The sequence below is a fragment of the Sylvia atricapilla genome, chromosome 22 (genome assembly GCF_009819655.1).
Source record: "Sylvia atricapilla isolate bSylAtr1 chromosome 22, bSylAtr1.pri, whole genome shotgun sequence".
Classification (NCBI taxonomy): domain Eukaryota; kingdom Metazoa; phylum Chordata; class Aves; order Passeriformes; family Sylviidae; genus Sylvia; species Sylvia atricapilla.
Genome location: NC_089161.1, coordinates 1,837,760 through 1,852,265, shown reverse-complemented (window position 1 = coordinate 1,852,265; position 14,506 = coordinate 1,837,760). Strand labels below are relative to the sequence as shown.

The 14,506-nt window shown below is 47.7% G+C and overlaps 1 protein-coding gene across 1 annotated transcript in view; it reads right to left on the bottom strand.

The window, feature by feature from the left end:
- Positions 1-5,498: 5,498 nt before the first annotated feature.
- Positions 5,499-14,506, bottom strand: part of MIB2 (MIB E3 ubiquitin protein ligase 2) — a 42,413-nt gene continuing 33,405 nt past the window's right edge. The window contains exons 13-19 of the mRNA XM_066334133.1: positions 14,118-14,272; positions 13,488-13,614; positions 12,953-13,183; positions 11,489-11,667; positions 10,338-10,522; positions 9,514-9,579; positions 5,499-6,839 (exon numbers count right to left, since the gene is read on the bottom strand). Coding sequence (XP_066190230.1) covers positions 6,598-6,839; positions 9,514-9,579; positions 10,338-10,522; positions 11,489-11,667; positions 12,953-13,183; positions 13,488-13,614; positions 14,118-14,272 — 1,185 coding nt within the window. The 3' untranslated portion in view covers positions 5,499-6,597. The remainder of the gene's footprint in view (positions 6,840-9,513; positions 9,580-10,337; positions 10,523-11,488; positions 11,668-12,952; positions 13,184-13,487; positions 13,615-14,117; positions 14,273-14,506) is intronic.

Sequence of the window (14,506 nt, the reverse complement as noted above, 5' to 3'; positions counted from 1 at the left end):
GAGAAGGTCGTGTACAAATTCCTTGAGGGCATCTGAGGCATTCGAAAGATTTCAGAAAAGCCTCGTAATTTTAACAATGAAAAAATGCTTTAATTGGAATTTTTTTTTTCCAACCCTAGTTCATAATCAAGCCGGCAACATTTTATTAGTTTCATGTATTTGCAGCCTAAAGCTGGCCTGGAGCTTTGAAACAACTCAAATAAGGCCAGCGAGTCTGGGTGTAGAATTTCATGAACATTTTCCTTTTCAGTTCTCACCAAGAAAAACCACCACGAAGTGCAGCAGCGGCTCGGACCCCGGGAGAAGGACAGGATAAGGAGCGACAGGCAAAGGAAACGATGGATGGAATGACAAAGGGGAGCCGGGAGCAGCAGGAAAAGCACAAAGCCAGGGTCCAGCGCTCTCCCTCCTGTGGAATTGGCTGCCCTCGGCTGCAGCTTTCTAGGGATGGTTCCTCCTTTTCCTCCTTCCCCAGCAGCTGGCAGAAGGAACGTGCCTGTGCACGACTCTGAAAAAAAAAAAATAAATCCTGCGTTTGGAGCTCCAAAGAGATGCAAATGCAGCCCCTGGTTGGGGTTTGAGCTGCAATCGCAGCACGAAGGGAGAAACTCAACTGATCTATGCCTCGAGTGCCCGAATTCTCAGGTTTTTTCCGAGCCTGCAGGTGAGAACAGAAAGGCTGATGGAGAGGGGAGTCTTGAAGGAAAATCCTGCCTCAGATGGGGCTCCAGACCTCCAGCCAAGAGCTCTTCTCCAGTAAAGCAGCACTGGCTTGAAAGAAAAATATTGTTATCAAACACAGAGCTGGAAGAACATTGAGTTTCAGTCACGGAAACAGCTTTAAGTGCCTCTCCCAGAGCCAGCAGGACTCAGCAGCGCTGCAGGGAGATGTTAATTTATGCACTGCCCACCCAGCTCTCCTCCTGCCCAGCAGCTCCATCCCGCGGGGCAGTTTAATGTCCTCAAGGCTTTGTCCTGCACCTTGGACAGGCAAAGGGATTTGCCCGAGGTCCGTGTGGAATCTGGCAGAACCCAAAACCCTCCAAGCACGCACCGGGTGCCTTATTTTTGTGCCACTCGCTTCTTTCTGTGAACAGGAGTGCAGAAACCTGAGCTTTAAAGCAGAGATTGGGGATTTACACAAGCGCAGCCTGAGGGGACCGAGGATTTCCTTCACCAGGTAAAGAAGGTAAAGGTTTTTGTCAAACGCATCTCAGCACAGCGAAGTGAGTGCACAGAGCTTTAGTAAAGTGCATTTTTAGGACCTCACTGCTCCTGAGTACTTCTCCATGCAGCTACTAAGGGTTAGCACAGCCAAGAAAACCCTTTTCCATGAGTCATGGGATGATTCTGAATGGGAAGAGACCCTGCTGCACACGATCTATTTTATCTTGTGCTGGCTGAATGGGAGTCCTGGGCTGCAGAGATGATTCACAGCCTCTGTGACATTTTAGGACCCCTGTCAGGTTGTCCCTGGGTGGATCAGAAAGGAGAGCAGGGTTTCTTGGAAAGCACTTTGCTTTCTCCTCCCACACATGCACTGTGCCCGTCCACACCGAAATCCAGCACATCCATCCCCACCAAACCCTGCGCCGCAGAGAGCTTTCAAAATTATTAAAGCTTAAGCCAAATATTTGCTGAGAAACCAGCTCAGCACTGAGGCCAAGACAAACCTCGGTTTTTAGGGCAATGAGAGGCAGACGAGGAGAGGACTCAGGACTCCCAAAGGCAGCTCATGGAGCTGAGGGAGCCTCAGGAACTTGCTGTGCACACTCCTGATGAAATCCCTGCTCCTCTGGAGCCACCAGGGCACAGAATCCTCGGTGACACCGCTGGAAACATTCCCCAGGTTTCACCAGGCAGCTGCTGCCACAGCTCCAGACTTCTGCTGGGTTTGAGAGGTTCTGGAGCGTGGATATTTGGGTTGGACTCCAGGCAGGATCCCTCATCCCAGCTCTATCCGGGCAGCAGGAACATTCCTGGCGCCGGTTTGTGTCTCGGAGCAGTGGAACTCATGACACGGAGGGAATCCACGCGGAGTCACGGGGAAAGGGGAGCAGGGCAGGGCACTGAACCGGCTCTGCTTTGTCTCCCCCGGATTCCCCTTTGTGGGCAGCTGGGATTTTTCCAAGCCGACAGCCAGGGATGCACATCCCGAGCTCAGGGAGGCAGCAGGAGGGAAGGAAATGGTGCAAAAAGCTGCAGAAAATGGGCAAGGAGAGGCCGCGGAGAACATAAAGCACAGGATCATTTGCACAACACGATGCATTCCCCTGTTCCATCACCTCAGCTTTGCTCTTTTCACTCAGCTGCTGAGAAGTTTGGTTTAAAGCAGTGCTGTGCACAACACACAACACATGGCTCCCTTCCCCAGGGCAGCCTTTAGCTCAAAAATACCTTTTTTTTTCACCTCCGTGGATCATTCTCAGCATTTCTCTCCTTTCCTTTGTTCAGCCTCCATTCAGTGTGATTTTCAGCAGTTTCCAGTATCTCTGCTCCATCTCTCAGGACACTGGCACTGCTTCATGCCAGTCCCCAAATTAACACAAGAACAACATGTGACAACAAATATTACAGCAAAATCCGTGCTGAGAGATGCTGCACAGAGAACAACCATCAGTGCTGGGAGTGGAGCTGTCAGACTGCCCCAAAGGAACCTCACCTCTCATAAAATCTCTGTTTATTCAGGGCTAAGAGCTTATTATTCATCACTGGAACGAAACACCCCCATCAGCTTCCCCTGTCGTGATTTGGGAATCCTGCAAGGAGGTGGGGAAAGGAGAAGGACCCCAAATCTGCTGGCTGAAGGCACCAGGATCAGGATTTCACGTGCAGGGGATGTGATTTACCACGGCTCAGTTGGCCCATGTGAAAGGAATCAGGAAACCCTCACACAGCCCTTCCTTTAAAAAGCACTTACAGATTTTTGCCCTTCAGCTCCCAACTTGGGGGGGGAAAAGCAAATAAAATCAACCACCCAACATTCCTGCATGGCTCCTGTGGGAATGGCACTGAGAAGTCTGTGCTTTTTCCTGTGGGTCATGGGCTAAAAAAAGGGGTTTGTGCGCTCTAAGAAGGAGCAAGGCTCCCTAGGGAGGGGGAGAACAGGAATGTTTGGGGCCTGAAGAGAATTCTCCCACTCCCTACCCTGCAGCCCCTCGTGATCAGCATCTGCTGATGTTCCTAGAAAAATCCATGGTCTGATGAATAACAAATGAGCTGAAAACAGCTCCAGCTGGCAGAGAAAAAGGAATATTTTGCTTAACTGTCAGTCGGAGCTGCTGCTCACAGAAGGGCTGCACCGGCCTGAACCAGGCAGGAGCTCAGCACTGCACTCCTGAGCACGGAGAGCAGAAATTCGGGGATGAAACGAGGGAGAAAGGATTCCCAAAGCACAAAGAACGAAGTGAACGCACACTGAACCAAGAACTGCTTCCCAGGGTGGGGATATTTCTGTCACTGCTCCCTGGTGGGATGTATTAATAACCTCTTTTTAATATTATTAATCCATTTGTGGGTGGACCAATCCTCTTGAAACCCTGGGAGCAGCACGCATCGGTGGGAACATAAAGGAGAGATGGGTTCTTTACCTGACTTTGGACTGCAAGAAAAACCTCCTTCTCTTTTCCACCTCAGTCTCATGTTGTCTGTAAAACAGAGAGTTTTGGCCAAAGCCAAAGGTTCAGAAGCCTTTTGTACCAAGTCTGAGACGAGCTGATGTGTTCAAATGGAAGCTGAACACCAGAAATCCCGGGAATATCCAAGGCCCAGAGCTGCAGCCAGGAGCCGGGAGAAGCCCCAGGAGCTCCTTTGCAGAGCACCCACCCAAGGCTTTGTGGTCACAAACATGAGAAAGCTGCTCATTACCCACACCAATTAACAAACGATGATAATTGCCTTTAAAGGAGCATTTCCCACTGCTCTGGCACCTCCTTCCCTCCCTGTTCTGTAACCAGCAAGAAATCCAAAACCCGGCGAGAAATCCGACAGCAAAGGGGTAGAAAAGGACGAAAAGGAGAGGAAAATCTTCCCCCAGCTCTCCTGTCTCAGGATCCCTCAGCGGATTTGATGCAGGTTTATCAGGGAGATAAAACAGAACTTTCCCCCAAAGCTGGGCCTGGCATGGGGGGCAAAGTTTGCCAAAAACATTCTTGGCACAAAGGGGCACCTGCTGCCTTCTGCCAGCTCTTGAATTTAAAAAATGCAAAACATCAAATTGAGGGAGCTCCTCCTTCCCTTCAAAATCTCTTTTTCGTTAGTCAGGAAGAAAAAAAAAAATCATTTTTGAACAACTTCAGTTTTCTGCAACAGCTGCACAGCCTGAAAGTCAAAGGCTGCACTCTTCCTGTATTTTTTTTTTTCCTTTAGGGAAAATAATCACTTGGAAGCCTCTCTTCATTCAGCACCCAAAGAAACCATCTTAAAAAAAAAAACAACCACTAAGCAGATGCTCCATGTTGTTTTTCCTGAATAAAAGGACACCTTTGGAATAAGAGATGAGAATTACATGACACATATTGAACTTTTTGTCACCTCTGTCCCCTCTCCCCTGGTGCCAGCACAAATACAACACGTGGTGAAACATCCTTCAGCATTCTGGATTTATGGAGAGGCAGGTGAATAAATTATTTTTTAAAAAAGCTTAGCATGGGGCTGGGGGAATAAATAGTCTGGAAAATTATTTCCTTGCTAATATAACCACTAAAAAGTGGTTAAGAAAAGCAGCTCCTCCAGGATGAAGCTGGCTCAGATTTGTACTTTTGAGCATTTTTGTTTTGCTGCCCCAGCAAAGATTTTGGGGAAATTTCTGGATTATTCCAAAGGGATTCCCATCAGCACAGACTTCGAGGAAATGATGAGAATCTGCACCTCTCAGTTTTACACCGAAGCTGATTCTGAAATTCAGCTTTAGGTTATTTGGGTGTTAAGTATGAAGAGCCAAACAAATAATTTAGGGGTTAAATTTGATCCATTTTCACAGATTAAAAAAAAAAAAATCTATAGAAACTGTAACAAGCTCCAGTGAATATTTTGATAAATATTACCTCTAGAAGCCAAGTCTTGGTGAAATAACTTTCTCAACACACCACAGGGTTATAAATAATAAATAATCCCATAACCACCACAACACTGCACACAGTTCAACATCTCTTTAAAAGATCTGCCACCTCTTTGCTAACAAACAAAGGGAGGAGAGGAACACTGGAAATTTTGTTTTTGTTTAAATATTGCTTCCAATAGGTAACAAACAGGAGCTTTGGGCATCATTGTGTCACCAGATCCCACACAAACAGCCACACTTCCACCAAAATTTACTTGACAGGAAGGTAATAATTCTTCACTCAGCTGGAAAACAATACAGCTGGATCCAGAGTGCAGCTACTCTTTGTACATTCATTTTTTTTTAATGCTCAGGAAAATATATATTTTTATTTTATTAAGTTTTGCTGCAAAACAAAGGAACAAAAATGAAATCCCTTTTTTTTTTTTTCTCTCCCCCCTCCCCCACGTATCTTAATTATTACTATTTATTTTCTTTACACTTTGATTGGAGTATTTAACACCTGCCTTTGGCATTATGGATAGAAAGCTCAGGAGTCTCTGAACACACGGCTCTGCCAAAAAAAAAAAAAAAATATGGAAGAAGAAAAAGAAGAAGAAGAAGAGTGTCACTTAGAGGTCAGAAATATTTGTTGTAACAGATTTTCTCCCATCAGTGTTCACTACTTTTTCTCTAAGGCACACGCTCTGTCTTAGGATCTCCTGACCTCCAGGTTTGCTGTGGCTGAGCCCCAAGGGTCCAGAGGGGTTTGTTTGGGGACATCATCACCTCCCTGTCCTGTTTGGGGACATCACATCACCTCCCTGTCCTGTTTGGGGACATCACATCACCTCCCTGTCCTGTTTGGGGACATCATCACCTCCTTGTCCCTGCCCCCAGCGAGAGCTGAGCCCCAGGATCTCCTCAGGAATTCAGTCCTGGATACCTCTGGAACATCCCAGGGGATCCAGTGGGAGCTCAGAGAGGTCCTGGATACCCTGGGGAATCCAGTGGGAGCTCAGAGAGGTCCTGGATACTCTGGAACACCCCAAAGAATCCAGTGGGAGCTCAGAGAGGTCCTGGCTGTCCCTGGAACATCCCAAAGAATCCAGTGGGAGCTCAGAGCAGTCCTGGCTGCCCCTGGAACACCCCAGGGAATCCAGTGGGAGCTCAGAGAGGTCCTGGATACCTCTGGAACACCCCAAAGAATCCAGTGGGAGCTCAGAGAGGTCCTGGATACCCTGGGGAATCCAGTGGGAGCTGAGAGCAGTCCTGGCTGCCCCTGGAACACCCTGAGGAATCCAGTGGGAGCTCAGAGAGGTCCTGGCTGCCCCTGGAACACCCCAGGGGATCCGTTCAGCTCAGCTCTGCTCTGGAGCCGCGCTCACTTCAGCCGAGTTCAGGGAGAGGGGCTGTTCCTTCCCTGGGACACCCCCGGAGGGGATTCCTCCTCCTCCTCCTCCTGCTGCTGCTGCTGGCACATCCCTCTGCCCTCCCCTGCCGTTCCCAGAGCCGGGAGGGGAGGCTCGGGGTGAGCTGGGGGCAGAGCCCCGGGCTCAGACGAAGATGTGGATCCTCTCACGGATGGCCTGGCGGCAGATGGGGCACACGGTCAGCGCCGTGCTGCAGTCGGGGCACGAGCCGTGGCCGCACTGGAACACCAGTTTGATCTGATCGTCGATGCAGATGGGGCAGGTGATCCTCTCCTCCATCTGCCGGTAGCGGCTCTGCAGCTCCTCCATCAGCTTCCTCTGCTCCGTGCCCTCGGAGCTGGGGCTGCACTCCACCTCCGTGCTGTCTGTGGGCAGAGCTCAGCGTCAGCCTCCTGCCCCTCTGCAGCTGCAGCTCGCTCACACAGCACTCTGAAACACTCACACACCGAGCAGGTCACATCCTTGCTGCTGGAACCCCGGGCACTTGGAATTTTAGACTTGCTGGGTTAACAGGCATTGATCCCCGAGAGAACATTGGATTGACCTGAGGCATTGGGAGAGGCTTCCAAAATTGACTGACAGCACTGGGCTTATTCTGTTATTGAATAAGATATCACACATCACACGGTGAAACACCTCAACTCTTTTAGAATATAGTAATATATAAGCAAGATGAAGGATTTAGGGTGTAGTAGGTTAAGTCCTCCTTTTTCACCTTCTTCTCCATGGCTCTGGGTGTGTTTTGTAATTGGGTACAAAAATCCCCATTGTGGACCACGGGTGGCTGGTTATTGGGTTAAAGTAAAAATAATTGAGGTGTCATTTCTTAATTGGGCAGTTTATCCTGAAAAGGCCTTGTGGGCACAGAGACAGAGGCCATTTTTCAGTTTGTTAGCTGGAAGTGCTGTAGGACTCAGAGTTAGTTAGACTGTGCTATAGATAAGAATTAGTAAACATCTGAATCTGAACAAGAAATACTCTCTTGCTCATTTAATCCCAACTCAGGAAAAAAGATAAAATGCAACACTTGGGGTGACGTGTTGCAATAACTCACCCCAAACTCCATTAACTTCATGCAGGAAAAGCCAATTCTTTCTTTTCACAACTTATTTTACACTGTTTTTTACAGATCTTGTGTGCAACTTAATTTGGCTAATATCTTTCTTGCCAATTACTGTATTGGTTAGTAAAATGTATTCCACTTGTCCATCAAATCTCTCTATTCTTGTTTACATATTTTCTTTACTGATTTTCATGGGACAAATCCCTTGTTATTGCAGGTGCATTTGTTTATCAACCCAATAACAGGTTGTTGTGCCAATGAATTCTCATACCAAGATTGTTTTCACATGGGAACTTGCAAATTATTTGAAAGTAATTTAATTAGACAGGCTAACTCAGGCAATTTAGCAGAGCAGGCCTGATTTTATGAGGCCTTTCTTTAATAATTCTTTTACCTGTCACGACAGTGATGCTTTGTACAGACTTTTCTCTGCTTACTCGCTCAGTGGTTTGTGTGTGTTTGGGATGGTTTGGAGGGATTTTAAATCCTTGGTGCTCTGCAATATGCTGCTCCCTTCGAGTGAAAATAGTCAAAGGTGGGTTGTGATGTTCTGCCCCATTAATCCAAGAATCCTTACAGGGCACTGTGCTCTCCTGGTCACACCTGGGACTCCAGTTCCTGGCTAAGAACTATCTAAAAAATGTGTGTGTCTCTTTCAGGACACACATGGTCACACAAGAAGAAACCATCTGAATCACTCGTCTTGAGTTTTACATAAATGAAGCTGCATAAATAAAGAGTAATTTGGTTGACTCTGTGAAATGAAAGAATCCCAAATCCTGGATTAGTGGAGTTTGGGTAAATATTCTCCTGCTCTCAGGTCAGTGCAGCTCTCACTGTTCATCCTCTGCTCCTGAGTCACTGATTAGGCAGTTTTACACTTCACTACAGCTGTCCCTTTCCTCAGCACTCTGGAATTAGCTGCACATCAGTGGCCCAAGAAGTGATTTCAAACCCAGTCCTTGGGGACAGGCAGTGTGTCAAAGGGAAGCAGTGAAGACATCACTGCCAGGGAAATCCTGCTGGTATTTCAGAGACCTTGACGTTCCTCCTCCATTGGAAATTTGCCTGCAAACGTCTTATTTGGAATTCCCATCATTATTTTGCTGCCAGTCTGCAGCAAAGACAAAATGCTCCTGTCCACTGTCAGGTCCAAAGTGGTATTTTTGGCATGATGGAGTTCCAAAGAGGAGTTCTGGCTCTGCCAGCTGTGCATGTCCATTGCCATGGGACTGATTCCTGCTTTATTTTTTTTTTTTTTCCAGGCATCAAATCACAAGGCTTGAGCCTGACTCCAAAAAAAAGCCCACAACGCTCAGTCATGAGCAGCAGGACACGCAATTAAATCCTCACGTGCCCTGAGAGTGATCTCAGCTCTCACAATCACTCTGGAAAAGGTTTCAGTGGCAACTTGCATCAATCCCATGGCAAAAGCAAACCCTGCTGCAGCCCTGCTGACATCACAGCTCGTCCTGACACTGGGAAACGTGGCCAGGAGACAAATGTGTCTGAAACTGGGCTGAAGAGCTTTACTGAAATACTCCAGCTCTGAGATTTCTGCATGGCAGGGTCAAGCCAGACGCTGGTTCCTCAGCCAAGGGAGAAGCAAGGCTTGCACAAGATGTGGTTTTTCCCTCTCTTATGAATTTTCACTGTTAAACCACTCCATGTGAAACCAGACTGGGGAACCTGGTGTTTGTTTCTAATGTACAAAATAAGCCAGGCCCAGGTAAAACTCCCTGAAATGTCCTGTCCTGTCTGTGCAGCTTGAGCTTGGCTTGGGACATCTGAGCAAATCTATTAAAATCTACTTTTTTTCTTGCTCTAAAGGTGGAGAAATGCAACAGGCACACACACACAAAAAGCCAAAATAAATGAACTCTCTTATTTCACTGAAAATCGCTGATGCCCCTCAAAACTGACCCTGTGCAGGACCCTCCCCACAGCCCTGATCAGCAGGAACAGCCAGCACATACCTTGTTTCAGTTTTTTGGTTATTGTCACTTGACATTTGATGCACTTCTTCATCCTCCTGGAGCATTCTGCCACGGGTGACACAAGGAGAGAATGACAATTAAACCCACTAGAGACTCAAGAACATCACATTTGAACAACCTGAGGCCTCCCTGGGTGATGAAGGGGTTGTTTCTGCATGGAATCAAATCACCACCTGCTTTCTGAGCTGTGCCCTACTCTCTTGTTCAATCCTCCCCAGCTCAGCAGCAAACACAACACCTTTAAATCCTCCCTGCTCTGTGCCCTTGGAGCTGCTGCAGCTCTGGGGGAAGAGGATGAAGCTCTGGCCCAGAGTTCTGACCAAACTCCCTGTGGTCACACTGTGTGCCTCGTGAGATGAACTTGCTGACAAGTCTGAGCTGGCTGCCCTTAAATCAGCCAAAATCCTGAAGGATGAAGAGTTACAAAAGCCAGAGGAGAGGGAACTCCTTCTCAGGAGGTTTCTGGGGGGATAAAGCACTGCCAGCCAGAACTGGCTTTCCCCTCTGAATTCCCCAGCCATCTCTAAGCCCAAGCAATGCTGCCTGGAGTCCCAAGCAGCAGGTGGGCAGAACATTCTGTGGGTTTTTTTTTTTCAGAGATAACTTTGGCTGTCTGAGACGCTGAAATCATGCTGAGGTTGCTTCAGGACACAAACAGCACAAAAAGCTCTGTGTCTAAGCAAGCCTGGATTTCTGACAGGGCAAAGAGGGAGCTTGGGTGGGAGAGAACAGGGAAGAAAAAAAAACATCACAAAAATGGGGAAAAAACCAAAAAAACCCACAAAAGATCAGCGTGGACTCACCTTCACACACAATACTGTGCTGGCATGGGAAGAAATGGATGAGCAAGGCCAGCTCTGAGCACACCAGGCACTCTGTGGGCACTGCCACGCTGGACACACTGAGGTTGGTCATGGTGTTGGGCGTGGTGTGCACACGGCGAAGGCTGCAGGTGATGGTTGAGCTCTCAGAAGAAACCTGCTGTTCCCTGCAACCAGGAGGCAGCAGGACATGTGAGCCTTCAGCCGTGGGTAAACACTGAGTTATAGCCCTGAGGAACACCCCAAAGGGAGACAGAGCAGCACAGGCTCAGGTAGATAAAGCTGGGAAGCTTCTCTGCCCTGCTCTGTCCAAAAAGAAAGGAAAAGAGCAGGGATCTCTAATATTTACACAGGTTGGAACTGCTCTTTTGGAGGTGACAGTAAAGTTACAGCACAAGCATCTGCTGAAAGCAGTAATGAGAAATGTCAGCCTGACAGAAACGAGGTTTTAAAAGCAAAAAAACCTCAATCCAACACGTACAGCACTGACAGAATTTCTGTGGAGGATGTTCAAGGGACACCTTTCACCTGTCATTTGCAGTGGCCAATGGCAGCACTGCTGGGTGGTTCCTCCTCCAGCAGGAACAGCACCAGGTCTGTGCCCTCAGATCAAACACAACTCTGCTTTCATGTTTGCAAAGTCCCAATCCAAACAAATGCTTCTCAGAACCGAGATAAAGCCAGCTTTGACTTGCCTCACTCCCCCTTTGGCATTTTCTCAGCTATTTCTCTTATCAGCTTCAAAACAAGTGTTTATCTAGCCCTGGAATAAATCCTGTGGGCTTTGGTGCCCACTCTGTTGCTGCACTCTCTTTAAGGATCTGTCAATGAGGAACCAAATGGAAGTAAAACAGGGCCCAGGATTACTCTGCAAAGTTGCTCTTGGCCTCAGTGGCCTCAGAGGCTCCTCAGATTGCCAAAGGGGCCGAGTTTGCACAGAGCCTCATTAATCTGCTCTTCCCAACCCTCCCAAAGCTCAGCACACACCCTCCAGGAGCTGGGGACAGCTCCAGAACAAACAGGGTGTGCTCAGGGTGACATCCAGAGGGTCCCAGAGATCCTCCATCCCTCCTGGAGTAGCTGCAGAGACACCAGGGCTTGGGGAAAACTCTGCTTTTGCAAAGTTCCATTACCTGAATTTCTGTGAGAGGTCTTTGACGATCTGCACAATCCTTCCATCTGTAATGAGGTCCAAAGGAGACTTTCCCCGATGATTTGCATAATTAATATCTGCTCCTTCTTGTGCTAAGTAGCAGGCAATGGCAGTCCCAACGTTCAGCTCCACGTTTCCCAGGAAGCCAGAAGCCTGCAGCTAAAAGAAATTGAGAAACACACTCTGTCAGCAGCAGAAGCTTCTGATCCTCTGCTCTGATTTGCATCAAAATCTAAATAAAGTCCTAAACCTTGTACTTAAAACTTGCAAGTGCAACTTGTTGAAAGCACACAAAGGTTCTTTTTTGCCTTTATGTAAATAATGGGTACAAATTTTACATTCCAGGGCCAAGAGTGCCTCAGACTGATCCTACCTGGTGATAATCCCTACAAATCAGAGAAATGGGAATTCACTTCTCCAGGAAGTGCAAAGGAAGAAGTTGAAGGCCCCACAGAACAGCTGCTGCAGGGGCCCTAAGTGACAGCTATTTAAAGAGTCAAATTTTGATGTGCATAATCCCAAATAATTTGAAGTCAAGTCACATATTCCACTGACTGAAAACAACCGGAGCGTGTCAGTCAGGGCGAGTAAAATTAGATGTGAAGGAATCTGCAGCATTTAGAGATGATGTTACTGTAAATAATATTGGGAATGACAGGCACAGATCCCTCTTTGGGACTTCCAGCCTTTGGCCCTGCACTTGAGCCATCTTCTCCTGGTGGTTTGGTGGATGGAGGAGCAGGATGGAAGAGCAAAGGACTGGGCTTTTCCAAGCACCAACAGCTAAAAAGGAGGAATGGGTGGTTTCATTGATTCTATTAATTTCAAATACAACAATAATAACCATAATCATCATAATAAACTAATGTTATTATTGGTATATATTAATAATAATAATAATATAAAATCTATGCTGGATTTTTCAGTGATTTAAATGATCCCTGCACCTTAGGCCTATGCTGCAGTGATTTCTAGATCTTTATAGCCACGGATACAAAGCAGCACAGAATAATCCAGTTCAGGCTCTGTAACAGCTTCCCCCTCTCCCCCTGCTGCACATCTGCAGAGAACTGGGGTGTCTGTGGTCAGCTCTCCTCATATTTTGCATGCCATCAGGCAGAAATGAGTTGCTGTGGTTCTGGGGCATGAATTAAACCCACAAATCTCCTGGCTCTGGATTCATGACCTTTCCCACGTCAGGAAAGAAGTGCACAATGCTCATAAAAATATCAGAGCCAGCTCTGAATTGTTGTCTGACTACCACAAGCTCCAGACTGAGCTATAAATTGAGGAGGATCTATTCCTGCTGTCCCACGAACAAGGCTGCTTTCCACGCTCCCCATCTGGACTGGATGAAGGAACTGGAGCCTTCCTTCACCCCCTGAGGCCCCACCAAGTGCTGATGTGGTACCACAGAGCCTTTCCCTGCTGGAACTCCGCTCACCTTGGACAGGAGAGCCGCTCCCATGTCACCCTCCCTCTTCTCCATGGCGAGGGCCATCAGCTGCTGGCGCTCCAGGGCCATGTGCATGGCCGTGTCCCCATCCTCATCCTCAGCATTGACATCACTGCCCTGGCTCACCAGCAGCTGCACCATGCCCACGTGGCCCTGGATCACAGCCAGGTGCAGGGGGCTCTGGTTCCTGTTGTTCTTCACGTTCAGGTCGCAGCGGCCCTGGAGAAGGAGGAATTGGTTGCTGAGTTTGGCTGCAGAGCTGAGATTTGGGAGCTCCCAAATCTCAGTTTTATCTTCACTGAATATTCCTGGGCCAACCCTTTTTGTTCTGAGCCAAGACACCTTTCTCTCCTCCCTGCCAGAGCCACAGGAAAATCCCCCCAGGAATGCCAATCCCTGTTTTTTCCCCAAACAATGCCAGCTCTTCAAAGGGACAGGGACACCCCTGGGGGTCCCAGTGTTAACTCAGGGGCTTGGGAGTGGGACAGGTTTTCTTGATGATGGTTTTTGAGTTTTTTCTTACCTCTTTGATGAGGATTTCAGCCACTTCCATGTGGTTATTGAGGGCAGCAAGGTGCAGGGCAGTGAATCCATCTTCCTTCTTGGAATCCACCAGCTGCCGAGCCCTGGCCAGAATCTTCTTTATGGCTCTACAGAGTTGGAGAGGTTATTAAGAGATGGAAGAATTAATTTCTGGAGTTATCAATGTCCGTGCTTTACCAGGTGGTGCTGATACCAGCAATGGGTCCCTCAAACCCACAAACTGAATTACAAGAATACAACAAAAGCCTTCAGTTATCATTTAATAAAGTAGGAAAAAGCCACATTGCTTTGAGAATAAGGGGCAGATTTATCTTTGGAAGAGTTCCAGAGGCTCCCAGTCTTTACTAACACCTTTTCCTGTCCTTCCATGTGTGAACCCAAACATCTGAGACTGTCCAGAAACAGAGAGAGAGAAAGATGGGATGGGGAAAGCAGGCAGGAGTTCCCTGGGATGGCCTGAAGGAGGCCAACAGCCCTATCCAGCCATATCCAAACCCAAGAAATGTTCAGCCAACTACCCAGAACCACATCTGCCACCTTCTTAGACACCCAGCACAAATTAACATCTGCAAAAAGGCATAAAAATGGAAAAAAAAGGAAAGTGACTTACAGCTTGTTGCCTTTCAGAGCAGAATAGTGGAGCAGGTTGAAGCCTTGACAGTTCTGGACAGTGAAATCTATGTTGGGAACTTCAGTGAGAATCTCAATGACGACTTTGTAGTCCAGAGTGATAGCATAATGCAGGGGGGTGTCTCCCTGGGCATCCTACACATGGAGACCGAAGCAAACACAGGTTATCAACCTCAGAAACTCCAAGGAAATCCCCCTGTGAGTTGCTGAAACTCCTGACCAGCTCTGAGGGACTGACCCAGCACAGAACAGCCCCACCAGCACACAACCAAACCCTAAGAATGGGCTGGGGTCAAGTCACCCTCACTGCCAGCCTTAAAAATCTTAAAAATCTTATTGCTGGGAACAGAAGTGTGGCCACAACACACA